The 20,979-nt window shown below is 51.3% G+C and overlaps 3 protein-coding genes across 13 annotated transcripts in view; all 3 read left to right on the forward strand.

Annotated features, from left to right (window-relative positions):
* KMT2A (lysine methyltransferase 2A) overlaps positions 1-9,135 on the forward strand; it is a 68,800-nt gene extending 59,665 nt beyond the window's left edge. For all 7 annotated transcript variants that reach the window (XM_057490669.1, XM_057490674.1, XM_057490671.1 and 4 more), the window contains 5 exons: positions 2,476-2,654; positions 2,811-2,914; positions 3,344-3,427; positions 3,853-3,982; positions 4,489-9,135. In XM_057490669.1, the coding sequence (XP_057346652.1) occupies positions 2,476-2,654; positions 2,811-2,914; positions 3,344-3,427; positions 3,853-3,982; positions 4,489-4,764 (773 nt within the window). In that variant the 3' untranslated portion in view covers positions 4,765-9,135. The remainder of the gene's footprint in view (positions 1-2,475; positions 2,655-2,810; positions 2,915-3,343; positions 3,428-3,852; positions 3,983-4,488) is intronic.
* Positions 9,136-9,950: 815 nt separating this feature from the next.
* Positions 9,951-13,694, forward strand: TTC36 (tetratricopeptide repeat domain 36). Of its 2 annotated transcripts, XM_057490680.1 has the most exons (4): positions 9,951-10,173; positions 10,931-10,932; positions 11,173-11,355; positions 13,388-13,694. In XM_057490680.1, the coding sequence occupies exons 1-4, from the start codon at positions 10,055-10,057 to the stop codon at positions 13,648-13,650; spliced, it is 567 nt and encodes a 188-aa protein (XP_057346663.1). In that variant the 5' UTR covers positions 9,951-10,054; the 3' UTR covers positions 13,651-13,694. The 2 variants fall into 2 exon arrangements, with proteins under 2 accessions (XP_057346663.1, XP_036775824.2); XM_036919929.2 differs by lacking the exons at positions 9,951-10,173; positions 10,931-10,932 and having other exon boundaries at positions 11,139-11,355.
* Positions 13,695-13,786: 92 nt separating this feature from the next.
* TMEM25 (transmembrane protein 25) lies at positions 13,787-18,526 on the forward strand. Of its 4 annotated transcripts, none has more exons than XM_057490678.1 (9): positions 13,787-13,923; positions 14,239-14,407; positions 14,686-14,997; positions 15,447-15,737; positions 15,945-16,076; positions 16,393-16,423; positions 16,559-16,659; positions 16,793-16,879; positions 17,030-18,526. In XM_057490678.1, exons 2-9 carry the CDS (start codon positions 14,338-14,340, stop codon positions 17,101-17,103), a joined length of 1,098 nt encoding a protein of 365 aa, XP_057346661.1. In that variant the 5' UTR covers positions 13,787-13,923; positions 14,239-14,337; the 3' UTR covers positions 17,104-18,526. The 4 variants fall into 4 exon arrangements, 3 of the variants coding, with proteins under 3 accessions (XP_057346661.1, XP_057346659.1, XP_057346660.1); XM_057490676.1 differs by having other exon boundaries at positions 13,796-13,923; positions 14,316-14,407; XR_005031686.2 differs by lacking the exons at positions 13,787-13,923; positions 16,393-16,423; positions 17,030-18,526 and having other exon boundaries at positions 14,198-14,407; positions 16,424-16,659.
* Positions 18,527-20,979: the final 2,453 nt, after the last annotated feature.

Consider the following 20,979-nt stretch of genomic DNA (forward strand, 5'->3'; position numbering starts at 1 on the left):
CCCAGTGTCGGAAAAGGCCTGGATTCTTTCCTTCCTTCCTCTTTGCTGGCCATGCTAATGCTTCCTCTTCTGACTGATAGCAGATGGCTGCGGGGGTCCCAGGATCCCCTTCAGTCATGGCAGTGTTTAGAGGAGGGGCTTTTGTTTAGGACGAAATGGACTTCTTGCCTCTCATAGACGTGAATTGGTAGCATGTCTGTTCCCAAGCTAGTCACCAGCAAGGGTGACTCGACGTGGCTGGCTTAGACTAATCCCTCGGGGTGGCATGAACGCTGGGAGGTAATGAGAGGGACCACTGTACTCCCCAGCTGTCTGCCGTTCCCCTCCTCCAGTGCTGCCACCTTGTCCCTGTCCTCGCCACCGTCGTCTGTCTAGTGGCAGGTATCAGGACTCTGCAGAAGATAAAGTGGGCTAGTCAAATAGAGAGTGACCCAAAGGCGGGCGGTTGGTGGCGGGGAGCCCATTCTAGACAGACTGGTCAGGGAAGGAGTTTGAAGAGGTGACATTAAAGCAAAGACCCCAGTGTCAATGAGTGGGAGCCAGTCGTGCAGTGATTAACATCCTCAGTGCAGGAGAAACAGCGGATGAAAAAGCCCCAGCGCGGGAGGGCCTTTCGTGTATTTTTGTCTGTCTCCGACATGGAATAGAAGCTCTGAATACAGGTCCCTTCCTGTTGTGTTCACCTCTGGGTTCTCGAGGTTCTGCCTGGCACAGTGGAGAGAGGGACAGAATGTGTGGGGTACAGTAGATGCTCAGTAAATATTTGTTGAATGAATAAGTGAATCTCCCATAACAGGGTGGATTGTTCTCTCTTAACATTCCCATAGTACTTTACTTGGGTATTTGCACATTACATGGTTTGTGTACATTTCTCCTCTCTCTGCCGAGACCTCCTTGCGAATGGGGGCCATACATAATTTGTCTTTATTTTCCTGTTATTGACACAGCACCTGATCTCAGTGTAAGCTCTCCAGAATGTAGAGTTGAATACTAAGCCTAAATATAAAATGAACTTTTTGCAAAAATTACTTAACGTTTTTCAGTGTCTCATTCCACCTAGGAATCCATAGCATTCTAAAACTCCTAGGAAAATATTCTTGGGGAAAATCAAAAGTCGTGTAGAAAAAAAAGAGCGTGAGACTGTCCACCGTGACTTGAGCTCTTGTATTGTAGGCTTGTGTGGTACATATTTTAGTTGAGTTCTAAGCAAAACAACAGTTGTGTTCATGGGAATGTACCTTATTTGGAGACTCATCTTTCTGCTTGCCACTGAAACCAAATGATCTCCCTTAGAAGTTCTCTAAATGATGTAGAAATTAGGCATCTAATAATAACTTTCCCCTCTTCTAAAAAACTACTCAAGACAGAAGAATTTTAAAATAAGAAAAGCAAACAATCACAATAGCAAGTTAAAAGGTGGATGGGGTCCTGCCTCCCAGAAGTAACTATTGTAATGTTTAAACATGGATGTGTTCCGTATACAGCATGTGGTCCCCAAATGACACTGCAGTTACATCTCTACATAAGCTTCATAACACAGGCTGTTTGTTTGCTGGGATTGCGTATGTGATCCTCCAGCTCTTAGGAAATGCGTATCTTGTCCACAATAAGCACCATTAATGTTCGGTGTCTAATACTAAGAGCAATATTCGTAAATGAAATAATACTGTTGACTTAAGAAAAATATAAAGAACATTAGCTATATCTGGTGTCAGAAAGAGATGCAGCACCTGTAACTCTGCCCCATCCCTGTAGTGAAAGAAGCCAATAATTTTAGACAGCCTTTCACTGTCTGTGCCAGTAGATTTCTATAAATGTGGTTTGTATAAAATAAAAGGAAATGGGAAATACTCCTTAATGCATGAGACTGAGTGAATAAAACAAAGCAGCTATACTCAATAGCAAATGAATGTATACATTAACTGTAACATCGCAAAAGAGAGTTCTGTGTTAGGGGTTTGCTAACATTCTTTTACATTTTTAACCTGTGTGCATATGATCTTACAGATTCCAGGTTCTCTGTTACCTGTAAACAAAAATGGGACTAACTAAAGTTAAACAAGTCCAAGGTTCAGATCTTGTCACATTAGCTGTGTGACCTTGAGCATGGCATTTAAATGCTCCGAGCCTAGGTTGACTTACCTTAAGATGAAGCTAGCCATTCCTGCCCCGTGTGGACTGAAATGAAGTAAGGCAAATAGCGTTTCTGTGTACATACGGAACGTAGGAAATATTCCATAGTTCAGGGCCTTGCTTTTTCACTTACTGTGTCACGAACATTTTCCACATGGATAAATCTGTGTCTGTACTGTTTTGATGGCTCTCTGATGAATGCTCAGTTCTGGCTGCTCTTCAGTGTCTCTCCCGCTTGAGCAGCTGCTGGTGGAGCTGTTCTGTGGCTCAGGCGTCTCTTTAGTGCTGTGCAGTTTCCTGTTGGCTGTTCCCCTCACTGCCCTGGAGCCTTTGATCCCACAGGTGTTAATGGCTTGCGGATGCTTGGGATTCTCCACGATGCAGTTGTGTTCCTGATTGAGCAGCTGTCCGGTGCCAAGCACTGCAGGAATTACAAGTTCCGGTTCCACAAGCCAGAAGATGCCGACGAACCCGCCCTGAACCCCCATGGCTCAGCCAGGGCTGAAGTCCACCTGAGGCAAGTTCTGCTCTTTTCCATAAGCAGTTGGGGTCCCGATTTTATTATCTAACCAAATAATTATTTTCCCACATAACCTTTGAGATCTCCAGAGTTAGTGTTGTCCATCACTGCTCCTGTTAAAGCATTTCTAAATATTTTAATATTTGCCTCCAGGAAGTCGGCATTTGACATGTTTAACTTCCTGGCTTCCAAACATCGGCAGCCCCCTGAATACAGCCCCAATGACGAAGAGGAGGAGGAGGTCCAGCTCAAGTCCGCACGGTAAGTCTTGGGTGAAGAGGGGTCATGAGAAATACCCTTTGCTGCCCTCTACGCCAGCTGTTCCGGGCACTGTACCATTTTGCTTGGACCAGAATTCCCTGGATAGCATTATGAAGACTGAAATATACTAAGTGTTGGCTGGCAAAGAGAGAAGATATGCCATAGAGGAGAAATTCAAATAACCGTAAGATGTACATTTTATTTTCCTTAACCATCGTGTACTCAGTCAGCTCTGGGTGGACCACGTAGTCATATGTGTCAGGGTCAGAAAGCATGTGCAGGTTGTCAGCCTCGTTTTGCAAGGCTCCTCTTATGCTTGGCACTGAGCCAAGAAAATAGTGTCATCATTCTCTAGGAACCTTTGATTCCAAGACTCAAAACTGGTCATTTCCTGAAGATAATTCATTAATCATTGCCTTGTCTTTTTAGGAGGGCAACCAGCATGGATCTGCCAATGGCCATGCGTTTCCGGCACCTAAAAAAGACTTCTAAGGAGGCAGTTGGTGTCTACAGGTACGGGTAAAATTCTAGAAAAAGTTACAGGAAACTGGTGACATTTTCCAAAATCAAAGTGAACCAAATGCTGGAGTGGCCTCCTGCATTCAGTAAGTAAGATTTTTATAGATTATGATGAATTCAATCTGATGTCCTGGGATCCTGCAACTCCTTGTGTTAAACAACTAGTTTAACATAATAAGCATTAAGATATTGCTACTTCTAGGGGGTCACAGGATAGAGAAATCTTGACTCCTTGGCCATTTGTTAGGACAGTTAATATATTCAAACCAGATGGGTCCAGATCTCCCCCCTCCACCGCACACAGCCCCAAGTGTCTGACAGACCAGGAGATTTTACTCTTTTTTTTTTTTCATGTATTCACACAACTAACCTTACTTGCAAAATCTGTGGTTGATCCCCTTTCCATCTTCGTGTCCCAGGTCTCCCATCCATGGCCGGGGTCTTTTTTGTAAGAGGAACATTGATGCAGGTGAGATGGTGATTGAGTATGCTGGCAACGTCATCCGTTCCATCCAGACTGATAAGCGGGAAAAGTACTATGACAGCAAGGTGAGCCCCCCACTCCCACCCTTTTCATGTGTTGGGTGGGGCCTCAACTGTACATAGCCTGAGAGCCCAGAAGAGACAGTATGTTTTATTGATTCAAGGACACTTTTTCTTTTCCTTCCTCCCTTCCTCCCTCCCTTCCTCTTTTTACATTTTACAATGTTGGAAATTTATGGTGGGCCCAGGAAAAGTCCAGAATCCACTCGAAGGATTCATATACAGAGATATTCTTTGAAGGCTTGTCTGAGTGGATCCCAGGACCAGAAGCACATAGTGACACACTTTTTAGGTTTCTGTTTCCTGTGGAGACATCAAGAAACCCCTAGGCTAATGCCTGTAAAGTAGGAATTTGTCATGGAAGCATCTCGAAAAATGGGAGAAATCTGGATATTTCATTCAGGAAACTTGATTCAGCAGCAGCTGTAGGGTCGCATCAGAAAAAGGCTGGGAGGTGTTCTCCTACCCGAGCTGTGGTGAATACCAAGTCCTGCTCTCTTCTCCGTGTGTAGGGCATCGGCTGCTACATGTTCCGAATCGATGACTCGGAGGTAGTGGACGCCACCATGCACGGAAACGCCGCTCGCTTCATCAATCACTCGTGTGAGCCTAACTGCTACTCTCGAGTCATCAATATCGATGGGCAGAAGCACATTGTCATCTTTGCTATGCGCAAGATCTACCGCGGGGAGGAACTCACATACGACTATAAGTTCCCCATCGAGGATGCCAGCAACAAGCTCCCCTGTAACTGTGGTGCCAAGAAGTGCCGGAAGTTCCTGAACTAAAGCTGCTCTTTGCCCAGGGCTGGAGCACTCGGACCCAGGGCCAGCCAGAGCAGTGCTGAAGGCCTTTGCCCGCAGCGAAGCACTCCAGGATGGGGGGCCACTGCCGGGGGGGCCCCGTGACGGCTGGGCTCCCTTATGTCCCATAGTCACATCACACATGTGATCATAGCCCTGGAGAGGGGATGAGGTCTTGGAGGAAAGATCCACGATTGGCTTTCCGTGGGGGCCCCCCTAACTGTATGCCATGAGAAAGCGGGAACCGGGGTCCCTAGCGGACTTGCCTGGCAGGAGTCTCTAGAGGGTTAGTTGTGTTGGGAGATCGGGCCCGAGCATCTCAGAGAGAAGGCGCCATCCCACCGTGGCCCATTCCCAAGCGCCGCGAGCGAGGTCAGGCAGAGCCCCAACTGGAGGGTCGCTTGGGTACCCGGTGGTTTGCCCACCTGGCCCAGCCTGTAGCCGTCTGTTGAACAAACAGAGGTCTGGTGGTTTTCCCTACCATCCTGCTACTTGAGAGTTCACTTCTGCTGGGGAGACAGGATTCTTAGCACCTTCGGTGTCAAAAGGCTGTCTTGGGGTTGTGCCAACTAATCACCAGACATCGAGCCTGTAGGCTTCAAGCGCGAGTGTCATCCCCAGGAGCCGTACCTCCGCCAAACCCCTTCCTTGACGGTGGGAGCAGCTTCCCTCTCATTCCTTCTCTTCACTCCACTTTCTTCGTCTCCCCTCTTCATCCCACTGCTTTCCCGTTCTTCCTGGGTGGTAGGGGAGAGTGACTCCCTGCTCAAGGACAACCCCTGTGGGCACAGCGTGTGCCCGCACACCGTTCCCTGAGCCTGGAAGCACTCCCAGTGGGGAAGTGGACAGGAGCCACTGGCCAGAACCAGACAGGACTTGGAGAAGTTTCATGAAGCTCCACTGAGCGTGTTAAAGACATACGCGTAGCATGATTTTCTAGAAGAGGAAAAAGATTATTTAACTAGGATTTGAACCATGCAACAAGCAGAGTATCCCAACCAGGAGGACCCCTGGACCCCATTCCTAGGATCTGTTAACTTTATTTCCCCCTTGTTAAGACATAGGAAGACTTAACTTTTAAATGGTCAGTGTCCAGTTGAAGGCAGAACACTAATCAGATTTCATGGCCCAAAACTTGGGGACTAGACCACCTTGTGTTGAGGGACCTCTGCCACCTGCACAGAACCCATGGATAAAGTACATTGAATGACACTACTGCCCGGCTCCGCCTTAGGATGTGGTCCAAAGGCATCGGATGATTCTCTTCCTTTCCCCAACACTGTCCTGAACCTGTTAAATTAAGTCATTGGATTTTACTCTGTTCTGTTTACAGTTTACTATTTAAGGTTTTATAAATGTAAATATATTTTGTATATTTTTCTATGAGAAGCACTTCATAGGGAGAAGCACTTAATGACAAGGCTATTTTTTAAACCGCGGTATTATCCTAATTTAAAAGAAGATCGGTTTTTAATAATTTTTTATTTTCATAGGATGAAGTTAGAGAAAATATTCAGCTGTACACACAAAGTCTGGTTTTTCCTGCCCAACTTCCCCCTGGAAGGTGTACTTTTGTTGTTTAATGTGTAGCTTGTTTGTGCCCTGTTGACATAAACGTCTCTTTCCTGGGTTTGCTCTTTGACAATAAATGGAAAAGGAAGGTCACCCAACTCTGCTGGGCCACTCCCCTCCTTCCCACACTGAAGCTCCTCGGAAGGCTGTCCTAGTCTCTTGACACAGCAGTTTCTCCTCTTCTTTCTCACACTGCCTCTCTCCTTTCTGGCACCAGCGCAGAGTGGCAAGAGGTGGCAATCTCCATTCCCCTCATCTTCCCTACTTCAGAGTTAAGAACCAAGTTGAATGGCAACCTGACATTTCCCGTCACCATCTGCCTCATAGTTCACCTCGTTCCCTTTCCCTCCGCCCACCAAGTCCTCATACCTTCAAAGAACCCGTGGATCCCGCATGCCCTCTTTTGGGGCAGCCCCTTGAAACTGAAGCACAGTCTGACCACTCACAATAAAGCAGATCTTCCTCTGCCTGTCAGGCCACTAGGTTTCAGAGCAGTGTAGTCCAGTAGAGGGAGGGGCCCCCTTTTCCCGCCGCAAGGAGCCCATTCCTTTGGAAGTCTAGCAAAGCAATACGACTCAGCCCAGCGCTCTCTGCCCCAGGACTCATGGCTCTGCTGTGCCTTCCATCCTGGGCTCCCTGTTACTCTGTGACCTTAAGAACTTTGTCTGGTGGCTTTGCTGGAACATTGTCACTGTTTTCACTGTCCTGCAGGGAGCCCAGCACTGTGGCCAGGATGGCAGACTTCCTTGTCATGGAGAAGTGCCAGCAGGGGCCTGGGGAAAAGCACTCTACCCAGACCTCACCTCCCTTCCTCCTCTTGCCCAAGAACAAGATACAGTGGCCCTAGGGGTCCCACTAGTGTCTGCTTTCCTTTATTATTGCACTGTGTGAGGTTTTTTTGTAAATCGTTTAATTCCTTTTTTTTTTTTTTTTAAGAAAAAACCTTAAGCTGCATTTGTTACTGAAACGATTAATGCACTGATGGGTCATGAATTCACCTTGAGAGACCCAAAGGCCAGTCAGGGGGTGGGGGAAAATTCAGCTAAACAGACCTAGTTACTGCCCTGCTAGGCCATGCTGTACTGTGAGCCCCCGCCTCACTCTACCAGTCCCCAACCCCACGGCGGGGGAGGGGGGCCGCATCCTTCTCCTGCCAGCTGCAGACGGCTCGCCTTACCTGTCACTCCCTGTCAGCCACAGAAAACGAGCAATTCCTCCTGACGCTCAGCCTTGAGTCCATTGCCAAAATTCAGCATACCTGCCAGCACCTTGGGGACTAAGCTAAGGTTTCCCTACAAGAGGGACAGAAGGCAAAAGGCAGCACAGCTAATCTCCAAAACGCTTGAGTTCGTTTTGAAAGTGACCAAGGGAGGCTTTGCACAAAAGTGCAGACTGAGGAACTGTGGTGGGTCATTCCCAAGAATCCCCCAAGGGGCACCCAGATCCCTGAGGAGTACCAGCTGCAAACCTGGTGGGTACTTGGCGAGCCAGCCCACTTAGAGCTTTGCTGCTAGAACCCGTTGTGGCTGCATTTCCTGGTGGCCAGTGACAACTGTGTAACCAGAAGAGCTGCATGGCGCTGACCCTTTGGCCGGAACTCGGTCCCTTGGCTCCCTCTGCCCCCGTCCACCGCCTCCAGCACAGCCCCTCCCGTCTCTAGACCCATAACAAGACGTGTGGGGGAAGCCCAGGCAGCTGTATGTAAGTTTTCAGCCAGGCTCCTTTGCTGGGATCCAGTCTACCACCCCGCTTGCCTCTGTCAAACCCCCCCGGCCAATGCAGTGAGCACCATGCAGCCCCCTTGATTTAAAATGTTTATGTACACAACAAAAAACAAAAAAATATCTTTTAATGAATGTATCTCTCTAAAGGACTGACGTTCAATCAAGTATATAAAAATACTAAAGGTCAAAACCTTGTCAGATGTTAACTTCTAAGTTTAATTTGAGGTTTTTTTAAAAAAAAATCACGTTTTGGGGTTTTTTTGTTTTTGTTTTTTTTTTAAAGGAAAAGCGGGTCATTGCAAAGGGCTGGGTGTAATTTTGTGTTTCATTTCCTTCATTTTCAAGCAATACAAGGTTATAAGCAGACGGTTTTGTGCCGAATCATGAATACCAGTCGACTCTCTGAAAACTTGCAACTTTTTTTGTTTTGGTTTTCAAATAATTATAAATATGATATATATAGGAATTAATATAGTAATGCACCATGTAACGAAGCCTAGTTCAGTCCATGGCTTTTAATTCTCTTAACACTATAGATAAGGATTGTGTTACAGTTGCTAGTAGTGGCAGGAAAAGTCAGTCTTGTGCTCCTCTGATCCCCCAAAATGGGGGGACACCCACACCTTAAAGGGATGGTAGAACGTCCATTCCCAGGATCAGAGAGAAATGCAGAAATGGGGTCACCTGGATTTTTTTCTGCCGTGAGTGTTGCCAGTCAGTACCTGTACCCCTTGTTTCTCTACTTTTGGTTATGAATGTTGGGGTTACCACCTGCATTTAGGGGAAAATTGTGTTCTGTGCTTTCCTGGTATCTTGTTCCCAGGTACTCTAGTTCTGTCTTTCAACCAAGAAAATAGACTTGTGGTGTTTCTTTTATTGAACTTTTAACAGTCTCTTTAGTAAATACAGGTAGTTGAATAATTGTTTCAAAAGCTCAACAGATGACAAGCTTCTTTTCTAGAAATAAGACATTTCTTGACAACTTTATCATGTATAACAGATCTTTTGGTTTTTTTCTTTGTGTTCTTCCAAGCTTCTGGTTAGAGAAAAAAAGGAAAAATATGTGTCTAAAGTCCATCAGTGTTAACTCCCTGTGACAGGGATGAAGGAAAATACTTTAATAGTTCAAAAAATAATAATGCTGAAAGCTCTCTACGAAAGACTGAATGTAAAAGTAAAAAGTGTACATAGTTGTAAAAAAAAAAAGGAGTTTTTAAACATGTTTATTTTCTATGCACTTTTTTTTATTTAAGTGATAGTTTAATTAATAAACATGTCAAGTTTATTGCTGCACAAGGTGGAGCTTTCTTACGGCTCGTGGAGAAATGGGGGTGGGCTGCGGCCTGTGACCTGATGCCAAAGCGCGTTGCACATCCTTTCGTTTTCAGGTCGGGTCACTGAACACTCCCCATCGCCTCGCTCCAGGCCCCGCCGCACACACTGGCTCTCTTCGCAGTATCTTCTTTCCCCTCAACTCATCAGTGATGTCTGTTCAGGACCTAATTAACTCTGGGGAAGGAGAAGCGGCCAAGAGGACAAAGCAGCAGCCCCTCTACTCCTGCCCATCCCCCCTGCGTTCACGGACAGCCAAGCAGTGGCTCCTAACAATTTTCTTCCAATCAATGAAACATTTCAGGGAACATTTCAGGGCGCATCTGGACAGAGCCCTCTCTGTGCCCCACTCCACCCTAAGGATGAAATTGGATTTATTTACTCTTGTTTCTCCTAGGGTGGGGTGAGAGCGGGGAGGCAGTTGAGAAATATTTGTAAATATTCTGCCAAGCCGGGGTCACTAACCCCAGGCCAAAGGGAGTTGATTATTTACACTACAGTCTAGGAATGGAAGACACGCCTCCTCCCGGGGGATGGGCCTCAAACTGCACCTCCATCTTTTAGTCCAACTGGCTGCCAGGCTGCGCTCCCACCCCTTTTTCCTCCTCTCACCCCGAGTCACCTGTTGGGTACGGGAGTTGAGCACCATGGGGACCCCGAATGATCAGGCAGTGCTGCAGGCCATCTTCAACCCTGACACCCCATTTGGGGACATTGTTGGGCTGGACCTGGAAGAAGAGGCGGAGAAGGAAGCAGATGGAGGCGAGTATTTGACCTTGGAGCCTAGCTCTCCGCCAGGCCCTGGTCTGCTGCACTCACCGGGGTGACAGGGAGGTAGTCTTACAAGGCCCCTTGTTCCATGACCCTTGGATGACAACCGAGCTCGGAATCAGAGGGGCTGGCTGGCTCTCATGCACTGATGGGGGCCCAGCAAAGAGTCGCTCTGCCAGGAGGAGAAAGCCAGGCTTTGTCTCAGCCCTTCAGCCCTCCCACCTCTGCACTTACCTCCCCACTTGATTCACCCCGTGATCTAAGCTTAACTGTACTGGCGGAAGCAGGCCATGTTAGACTCACACATCTCTGTCCTAACAGATCACCCCACAGACGGATCAGGGGACTGGGACAGCACGGGGTGGCTCCGCTGAGTGGCTCCAACCTAGGCGCACAGACACTAAGCAAGTGCTCAGGGTCACGCCGTTACACGCCGAGCCCTGGGCGAGTGCTTCCAGAGTGAATGCACTCACGGGCTTGCCCAGCAGGCCCTAACGGGGACTGACGTCACCATCAGGAGGTTTCAATGCCCTTGTTTCTACAGGACTGAAGCTTAGGCCTTCCTGAAACCTCAGGCTGAAGAGTGGAAGTGATTGTGGCGACCTGGGCATGTCATGGAGGCCTCCACGTTGTAGGCAGTGTAGTAGGACAAGATGGGGACAGACTAAGGAGCCAGAAAGAGCTGGGTTCAAATCCAAACCATGTGATACGGCCTTTGTGACGTTGAGCAGATCATTTAGCTACAGACCAAGGAGTTTGAGTTTCATTCTCTTGGAAACCGGGAGCCAGCTAAGGCCTCTTGGGAACTTCGGCAGCGCTAGTGCTCAGCCTTGGGGACCTCTGCCCTAACACTGTATCCGACTCCTCTGTGACCTGCACCCCAGCCCTGAGCTCTGGCTCGGGTCTCACATTTCCAAAGTCTGAGGTGGCTTTTCCTTCTTGCTCCCGACTGCATACCCATCCCCTCCTGGCTCCCTCCCTGGCACAGACGGAGTTTTCCCTCGAGCACAGCTGGAGCAGTCCAAGGCTCTGGAGCTGCAGGGGGTTATGGCCGCCGAGGCTGGCGACCTCAGCACAGCCCTGGAGAGGTTTGGCCAAGCCATCAACCTGTTGCCTGAGAGGGCCTCAGCCTACAACAACCGAGCCCAGGCCCGGCGACTCCAGGGAGACGTGGCAGGTGAGAGGAGAGGCCAGAGAGCCTCTACAGAAGGGGTCCTGGAGTGCACAGACCAGAGGTGAAGGGCTTGTGGGCCCATGGGTGGCAGTCACTAAACCCTCGAACCTATGTTCTTACCTATCAGAGATATACTGTGGGCCCTGCCTGTCTCCTGGGGCTACTGGGAAAAGTCAGAAAAGACTGCATTCCACTTACCCATTTAATATTTTAATGAGAGCCTACTGACACGGCAGTAGGCCGGGTGCTGAGGACGCAAAGATGGAAGACATACTACTAATGGCAGGTACTGTGTGCCAGGCACTGCGCACTTTCCATGTAAGCTGCAGCAGCTCATTTAATCCTCAGAACAATCCTAATCCTAAAAGGTACGTGCTGCTCTTCTCCCCATTTTACAGATGAAGCTGAAGCATGTTGGTTAAGCAGCACGCGGCTCTCTGGCAGCTGAGAAGTGGCAGAGCTGGGACTTGAACCAGGTGCAGGGCTCCAGGGCAGCTTCTCTAGAAGCATCCAGTCCAATGGGGAGGAGAGACATCTAATTGTGATATCACCATAAGCTGAGCTGGGGTAGCATGAGATCTGTTTCTGACTGGCGAGTTTTGAAAGATGAATAGGAGTCAGCTGGCTGGAGGGGCGTTGAGTGGGAGAAGGCACAGCCTGTAGAGAGGCCCAGAGGACATGAACAGGTACAGGAACGCCAGATCTCCAGGCTGGCTGGCTGTCACGGGCAGTGATAGGAAAGTGGAGCCTAGAGCAGTAGGCAAATAGGGGCCAGTGGGTGAGGAACTGGGAACATTAGGCCAAGGTTGGACTGCGTCTTAAAAACATGGGGGAATCACTAAAGGGTTTTAACTGAGGAGTGCCCGGGTCCAACCTGCTGAGGACCACCGAGCAGACTGATCCAAAAGTGTAAACCACTGAAGCCGAGTAGGGAACTACTAGACTGTTGGGACTCACGGTGATGCGCTGTTCCTCAGGCCAGGAATGCCAGCTTGGGTGTTTGGACTCCGTGCTGGGAACAGTGGGGAACCCCTAGGGCCCCTTTCAGGCTTGTCTGGTACCTGCTCTGGCAGGGCAAGGCTGTAAAGGCTGCTGGGGACAACCTGCAGACCAAAACCCTAGGCGGGGTCAGAGGCGATTCCGCCTGGAGGTGTCTTTTGGTTTCTCCAAACTCTTCTGAGGAAAATTGAGGAACGCTGTGATCAGAGGGCTTCTAAACCATCTGGGGCACGGCCCTTGCTGGCCTCCAGGGACTAAGACAGACGGGCAGGGAGGGTTAGCACTGCTCTAGGATGAAGCTGGGGCTCCCTAACAGCCTCGACAGGCTCTTCGGAGAACCCGAGGGAGCTGCAGCTGCGCCCAGAAGAAACGCAGCTCGGCGGACCTCACAGTAGGTGCCGAGTTCTGATGTCCAATCCAAGTGTTTTCTGAGGATGATAAAAATAAAAACCGTGCAGGCCAGCTCCAACTCCAAGACCTCCTTCAAGGAAAATTAGATACAAAATAATGAAGATCAAGGAGATAAAGAGTGAGGAAAGGCAGTTTGTGGAAACAGGTGAGAGAGAAGCTGTTTTAAAGCATACAGTGGGAAAGAGGAGAGAAAAGCTTTCCAAAAAAAAAAAGAGAAATGGCTTTTATTGTATTCCTAAAATGGTTGTCAGTCCATTATAATTTTCTTGGACTCTGATATTCAGTCACCTGGAACATGGCAGATGCTTAGAAAAATGTATGGAATAAACTGCCTGCTACGCGCTGAGCAAAGGGGCTCAGAGTCACGAACATAGCGACTATTCAAAATCCTCCCAGCACCTGTATGTTTAGGTAGATGAGACGGTGGAAATAAGAACAAGGCAAGACCGGGACTTTGGTCCCAGCTCTGCCACTAAACTGGCTGTGCAGCCCAGGCAAGCCCTGCCAACTCTCCCCGGCCTCGGCTGGTAGCGGGGATAAATAACACCAGCTACGTCGGGGACCAAGCGCCGGCCTCTAGTCGCCGGCGCCCCGCGGCTCTGACCCTGCGCGTCCCGCCCCGCAGGCGCCCTGGAGGACCTGGAGCGCGCGGTGGCGCTGAGCGGCGGTCGGGGCCGCGCGGCCCGCCAGGGCTTCGTGCAGCGCGGGCTCTTGGCGCGGCTGCAGGGACGCGACGACGACGCCCGCAGGGACTTCGAGAGCGCGGCGCGGCTGGGCAGCCCCTTCGCGCGGCGCCAGCTGGTGCTGCTCAATCCGTACGCCGCGCTCTGCAACCGCATGCTGGCCGACGTGATGGGGCAGCTGCGCCGGCCCCGCGACGGGCGCTGAGCCGGCCGCGGGCCCCCAACCAATAAAGCTGCCGGTCTGCCCGCTTCCCGCCTGTGTCTGCGTCCTACCGTCGTCCCCGCAGGTGCCGGGCACGCGGGCGACCGGCGCAGGGGGCCGGGCTGCTGCGGCGCCACCGCCCACCTGACGCCGGGGCGGGGCCGGGGGCGGTGTCGGGCATTGATTGGCCCTGCCTGGCGCGCCCCCGCGCTGCGGCGGACTGCGGCGCTCCGCAGACCTGAGCAGTCGCTCGGCGGAGCTCCGGGAGGGAGCCAGGTGAGCCGCGCCGGAGGCCCGTCCCGCCCACGTCCGCCTGAGCCGCGGGCAGGATGGGAGGGCGGGTGGGGCAGGGAGAGCAGGGGTCGGGAGACGGCCCGGGGAGGGCACCTGTGCCCGAGCATCTGCGTGCGCGTGAGGTCTGGGCCCGGGGCGGGCTGCGCGGCGGCTCGTTGCTCCTGTGCGTCCCAGGACTTAGCGTTCCCTCTGCCCCCGCGGGGTGTGCAGGTGCCTGCTGGATGGGTTTGGGCTTTTGGGCTTCGCTGTGCCGTCTTCGCCTTCTACATTTTGTGTGGTTTACTTTTGTTTCTGGAGAGTAAATTCCTAGAGGAGCTACCAAGCTTCCCTGCGCTCACCTGGCCAACCCCGAGGCCCGCCCCTTCTCTCGGCAGCCTGGGGCTCGGCCCGGTCACCATGGCGCTGCCTCCAGGCCCAGCCACCCTCCCGCACTCACTGCTGCTCCTGCCAGCCCTTCTGAGCTCAGGTACACCCCTGCTCGTCCTTGGCCACGCACTGCTGGGGTCAGGGCCCCCTCTCTCCCCTCCTTGTCTGCCCCTTCGGTTTGGTTACCCACTTAAGGCCCCAGGCCCCAGAGCTGCGCTCCTGTCACCCACCTACCCAAGGTCCAGTCACTCCCTAGTGAGAGAACCCGGGCTCTCCGCCTGTCAGCCTAAGGCGCCTCTGTAACTGGACCTCATTCCGGTTTCGGAACAGTACCGATCCTCCCTCAGCTCTCCCCAGAACCCCCCCACTGTGTTCCAGGTTGGGGGGAATTGGCACCACAAATTGATGGTCACACCTGGGCTGAGCGGGCACTTCAGGAGAATGAACGTCACGCCTTCACATGCCGGGTGACAGGGGGGCTTGGCACCCCCCGACTGGCCTGGTACCTGGATGGACAGCTGCAGGAGGCCAGCACCTCGAGACTGCTGAGTGTGGGTGGGGAGGCCTTCTCTGGAGGCACCAGCACCTTCACTGTTACTGCCCAGCGGGCCCAGCATGAGCTCAACTGCTCCCTGCAGGACCCGGGCAGTGGCCGGTCAGCCAACGCCTCCGTCATCCTCAATGTGCAATGTGAGTGCCCCTGTAATGGACAGGGAGAGGTTCTCTGTGCAGCCACCCCCAGCAGCCACTGGGCTGGTGGTCTGATAGGACATTTAACAAAAACATTTAAGCAATCACTTTGCAAATATTAACTTACTTTACACTCACAGTAATCTGATGAGGTAATTGCTATTGTTATCCCCATTTTACAAACAAGAAAATGGAGGCACAGACAGGTTAAGCAATCTGCCCAAGGTCATACAGCAGTAAGTAGCAGAGCCAGCATTCAAGGTTCCGGGCACTGGTGTTTAGACTCTTGATCACTGTGAAATGCTACCTCTCTGCAGACCCAGCCATCCTTTTTCCCAGTGCCCCCCACAGGAGAGGCCCAGGCCTGGGCTCCCTTCTAGGTTTGGGAAGAAAGGGCAGGAAGTATGAAGGGCCGGGATGAGAGCACTTTGGCCTCTGCTTTGCACCAGTTAAGCCGGAGATTGCCCAGGTTGGGGCCAAGTACCAGGAAGCTCCGGGCCCGGGCCTCCTGGTTGTCCTTTTTGCCCTGGTGCGCGCCAACCCACCTGCCAATGTGACCTGGATCGACCAGGATGGGCCAGTGACCGTGAACGCCTCCGACTTCCTGGTGCTGGATGCCCAGAACTACCCCTGGCTCACCAACCACACGGTGCAGCTGCAGCTGCGCAGCCTGGCACACAACCTCTCGGTGGTGGCCACCAACGATGTGGGTGTCACCAGCGCCTCTCTTCCGGCCCCAGGTAGGCACTGCAGCAACTGGCTCAACAAAGCCTCAGATGGGGGCGGGATCACAGTACAGAAATGGGGAGACTTGTTGCCCTTGGGGAGAGTCTTGTGAATGAGCTGTCCCCAGATACCTTGGGCAGGCAGAACAGAGTAGTACGGTGGCATCTCAGATTTGGGGGCCCCACTCACTTGGAACCTAACCAGAGGATGATGAACTGCAGGGCTCCTGGCCACCCGGGTGGAAGTGCCACTGCTGGGCATCGTTGTGGCTGGAGGGCTTGCCCTGGGCACCCTGGTGGGCTTCAGCACGTTGGTGGCCTGCCTGGTCTGCAGGAAAGAGAAGAAGACCAAAGGTAGGGCCACAGCGCAGGAGAGCCGAGGGCAGCTGGGGTGCAGAGGTCGGGGTGAGCAGCGAGGGCAGGGAGTGGGGCTGGGCGGGTCAAGTCATCTCTGACAAGTGGCAGAAGGTCCCCCTGGTACGGCCGTGGGTAAGACCACGTGCATCCCAGGTGGCAGGGCAGGTGCTGGGATCCCAGTCTCTGGTCCCAGAGCCAGCGCTGGGCATTTGAGAGACCCCGCTGCCTGAGGGTCCTGGGTCTGGCAGGACATAGGGCAGAGGCAGAGTGGGTGGCCACACTGAGCAAAGTGGGGCCGTTTCTTTCTCCTCAGGCCCCTCCCGGCGCCCATCTCTGATCTCTAGGTAATGCTTCGCCGGCTGGGCGGCTGGGCGAACCTGGGATGCAGCATGGGGGCGTCTGGAAAGCTGGGGCTTCTGGTAGTTCTGGAGCCAGCAGCAAGGCAGGAACCCGCGCCTGCTGGCTTTGTGCGCCCGCAGTGACTCCAATAACCTGAAACTCAACAACGTGCGCCTGCCGCGGGAGAACATGTCCCTGCCGTCCAACCTGCAGCTCAATGACCTCACCCCGGATTCCAGAGGTACATCCGGGACCCTCTGCGTGCCCTGCTTTATCTCCGGAGGTGCTTCGGAGAAAGAGACCTGGGACTTAGGAGGGCTAGGCCCAGCAGGCACATTCCTCGTCCTGGGCACCACCCCTTTGTCACCCAACAGGGAAACCCGCGGATGGGCACGTGGCTCAGAACAACAGCCGGCCGGAGCTTCTGGACCCGGAGCCCGGCGGCCTCCTCACCAGCCGAGGTACTGGGAGAGGGGCCTGCTGCCGCCTCCTCCGCGGCGCGGCCCTTATGCGTGTGACAGAGGCCTCCGTGTCCCCAGGGGGCAGAGAGGCTCTCCCAGCTGCCGAGGACTGAGGATTACTGAGACCCCTGGGCATCTCTGACCCCACAGGCTTCATCCGTCTCCCGATGCTGGGCTACATCTACCGGGTGTCCAGTGTGAGCAGTGATGAGATCTGGCTGTGAGCGGCAGGCGAGACGGGGGCGCTTTCCTGGCGCCTGGGCACCCTTCTCCTCCTGCCAGGCAGTCCCTGCCTGGCCATGTTGCTGCCACCAAGAGGTCATACCCCTGCCACTTCCCTTGCCCTCCTGGTGGGGACACCCTCCGTGTCATCCACATGAGGCACTTCACTGGGATGTGCCCCTCAGAGGCACAGGTGTCCTTGGCAAGGCTGCCCTCTGGACCTAAGCCCCTTGTTCTAACTCAGGGTGGGGACCTGCATGTGACACCTGTGCCCAGGTGAAGAACTCCGTCTGGGTGTGCTCAGAGGCCCTCCAGCGTCTGTGTGGCGTGGCCCTGTCGACTTGGGCCTGCTCTGTGCCCCATACCAATACTCAGCACGTTATACAGCAGGCATGGCGGGCGTCCCTGGCTGGGGGACACGGAGGGCCCTGCACGTCTTAGATTTCCTTCCCATGCTACACAGCTTCGTTCCCTCGGGGAACATTTAGAACCCCGCTCGCCGCACAGAGCCTAGCTGCCCTCCGCACGGGGACCAACCCCTGGCCCAGAGGTACTGGCCAAGCACAGACTAGGCCCTCTTGCTGCGTACCTCGCTGCCCTTCGCTGGCCCCGCCTCCTCTCGGGCTTTCGTAGGTTATATACTGGGCTTCCCCATTTCTTCACTGGGCAGTGGGCATCTCCCCTGGCCTGGCCTCCGGTGGTGCCAGTGCCTGGTGTTAGCACAAGTCAGAAGGACTAGAGGGAGGTGAGGAGTCTGGTGGCCTCCAGGACAGCATGTAGCTATGCATTTTTCTTACAGTGTTAGCACTTTAAGCACATATCCTGGGGAGGGGTGAGCGGGGACCCCAGGGTCCCCTCTGTGGCTTCCCCCGTCTGGCCTCCCCGTGATTCACTGTGAGTACCCTGAGCCCTCTCAACATGCCTCCCCCACCACAGGAGGACCAAACCTAGCTGCCCCATCAGCAGGAAGCTGCTCCTCGGAGTGGATGAGCACATTAGGGGACGTGTTAGGGGATGGTCCTAGCGGCACATTAATTTGATAGGGCCGGAAGCTTTAGGGGATGTGGAGAAAGGGATACCACATACTGCAGAACGACCCAGGAACTCTTTGAAAAACAATATAGAAATGATAGCAAATATAGTGCAGAGTATAGTTTTCCCTTGTTGATACCTTGTTTTGTAATTTTTTTCCTGTTAACTGCCTAGGACAGTGCTAATTAGGCACACAGTAGACTCAATAAACTTCACTGAGTGAATGTTGCATGACTGTTTCATTTCATTTAGGTGAAATCTCTAAGTCATACTGGAGAGAAGAAAAAAAAAACACCTGTGTGCCCACTACTCAACTCTGCTGAATCTTAACATTTTACCTTATTTGCTTCAGATCTTTTATTTTTAATAATAAATAATATTTAAGTACACTGTTCCTAATGACAGGGCTGGCATTTTCTACTTCGGGAGTGCCGGGCCGGGGAATCTGAGCTGTTCCCAGGGTCTGAGTCCCACTGGGTCAGTATCACCTAGCAGACCCCCCCTCCTCAGGACAGTGGCTCAGCTATGCCGGGTCCTTTGGCCCCAACGCAGGGTACAGAAGGCTCAGACCAAGCTGTGATTTTCCAAAAAAACTTTCCGGAGGATCTTGAGGGAAGAAAAAGACTATGAACGGGGTGAGTGTTTTGAGGGCACATATATATACATACCGTCAGCAGCAGGCTGGCTTGGCTCTGGCTTTCTGGCCAGCCCTCTATTCTTCAGTATTTTCCTCCACAGGAGTGGCTGGGGCTGCCCAGCCTCTTGAAAGAGCTCAGTTCCAGCCTCTACTCTACTGATCTTGCACAAAAGCTCATTCATGGCTCCAGAACTTTAAGGGACCAGGGTGCCTTGCTGTCACGTCTGTTGGCTCTGAGCCACTGTGCCCTTGGGGGTTGTGCAGCCCTTTCCATGATGGCTCTTTGGCAAGGTTACGAGCCCTGTGCTCCTCTCAGCTGCACTCAAGGTCTCCCTTGAGCAGAGAGGTTTACTCTTCCTGGCGAATCTCCCCGCCTCGAGTGTTTACGAAGGGGTGGGCTTTCACACCAGTGTCCCAATTCTCCACACGTGTCCTTAGAGCAGAGAGTCTTTATTCTTTGGCTGAGTCATAGACACCTTGGAAAACTGATAAAAGTTAAAGACTCTTTTCTGAGAAAATGCAGATTAAGAAAAGATGCAGATTAAGAAAACCCCTGCTTATTATGCAGGTGAAAACCCTTCAAATCACAACACCCGTGAACCATGAAAACATGACCCTAAATGAAAGCAGCTAAATCTGGAAAACCACATTTACCAGAAGGGCCCAGAAGAGGCAAACCTACAGGCAGGGGTGAGTTAGTGGTCGCCAGGCACTGGGGGAGGGCAGGATGGGAAGTGACTGCTAATGAATATGGGGTATCTTCTTGGGGTGGTGAAAATGTTCTAGAATGAGTGGTGACTGATGCACAACTTTGTGAATAGACCAAAAGCCACCGAACTGTACTTTACAAGGGTGAACTTCATGCTATCTGAACTATATCTCAGCAAGGCCCTAGTTCCTAAAGTCATCAGTTGGATTCACTATATATACATTTCACCTAACAAAAGAATGGTAAATATATTTGAGCTCCAGTTAATCATATGCATGCTAAAGTGTTTAGGGGTGAAGTGCCTTGATGTCTGTAGCCTACTTTGAGATGCAAGATGGATTGAGTGGATGGGACGGATGTATGTATGATAAATTTAGCAAAATGTGAATTGTAGGATTTAGGTGGGTATATAAGGGTTCACTGTACAATTATTACAAAATTCTTTTGACAATTTTCATAATATAATGTTGAGGGATCCCTGACCTAGTTCCTTCTTTGATATTTCTGAAATCCTAATCTTTGTGAGGATCATGGAGTTTTCAAGCATTAGTAAGGCCCCTGACATGGCGGGTCTCTCTTTCCTGGGAAAGAACAGCAATTTTTCATATACTTCAGTCACCTGATCTTTCATCTTTAACCTCCAGTAGCAGGTCAGTTGCCTTGAGCTTGAATCTACAGCGGTCCATCCGGGTAGGCACAGCTCTCGGGGTGCATTTCCACCTGGTCTGTTTTACTGCATTCCTCCAATAAACAGACTATTTAATAAGGACTTGTAAAAATGAATGCTCGACTTTGTGTATTGTTAGTGGGAATGTAAAATGGTGCAGTCACTGCGGAAGACAGTATGGCAGTTCCTCAAAAAGGTAAATCTAGAATTAACCATATGATCCAGCAATCCCACCTCTAGATTTATTCCCGAAAGAACTGAAAGAAGGGACTCAAAGTTATTTGTACACCAACACACGCAGCAGCACTGTTTGCAACTGCTGAAAGGTAGAAGCAACCCAATGTCCATCAACAGTTGAATGGGTAAGAAAATGTGGTTTATACACACAATGCAGTATCATTCAGTCTCTTAAAAAGGAAGGAGATTCTGACACACGAACCTAGAAAATACTATGTTAAGTGAAATAAGCCAGATGGAAAAGGACAAATTTTGTATGATTCCATTTATGCATCACATAGAACAGGCAAATTCAGACAGAAAATAGAGACATTACTAGGGGCTCAGGGGTGGGGTGGGAATTACTGTTTAATGGGTACAGAGCTTCAGTTTGGGATGATGAAGTTCTGAAGCCGCAGTGCGGTGATGGTTGTAGGACAGTGTGAATGTACTTAATGCCACTGAATTGTCCACTTAAAAATGGTTAAAATGGTACATTTCATTTTATGTATACTTAGATTTTTTGAAAAATTAATTCAATTTATTTAAACTAAAAACAACAGTTCACCCATTTTTCCCCCCTCACCCCCCCTAACTCTTGCAACCATCAATCTGTT

This window comes from Manis pentadactyla, chromosome 13 (genome assembly GCF_030020395.1).
Source record: "Manis pentadactyla isolate mManPen7 chromosome 13, mManPen7.hap1, whole genome shotgun sequence".
Lineage (NCBI taxonomy): Eukaryota > Metazoa > Chordata > Mammalia > Pholidota > Manidae > Manis > Manis pentadactyla.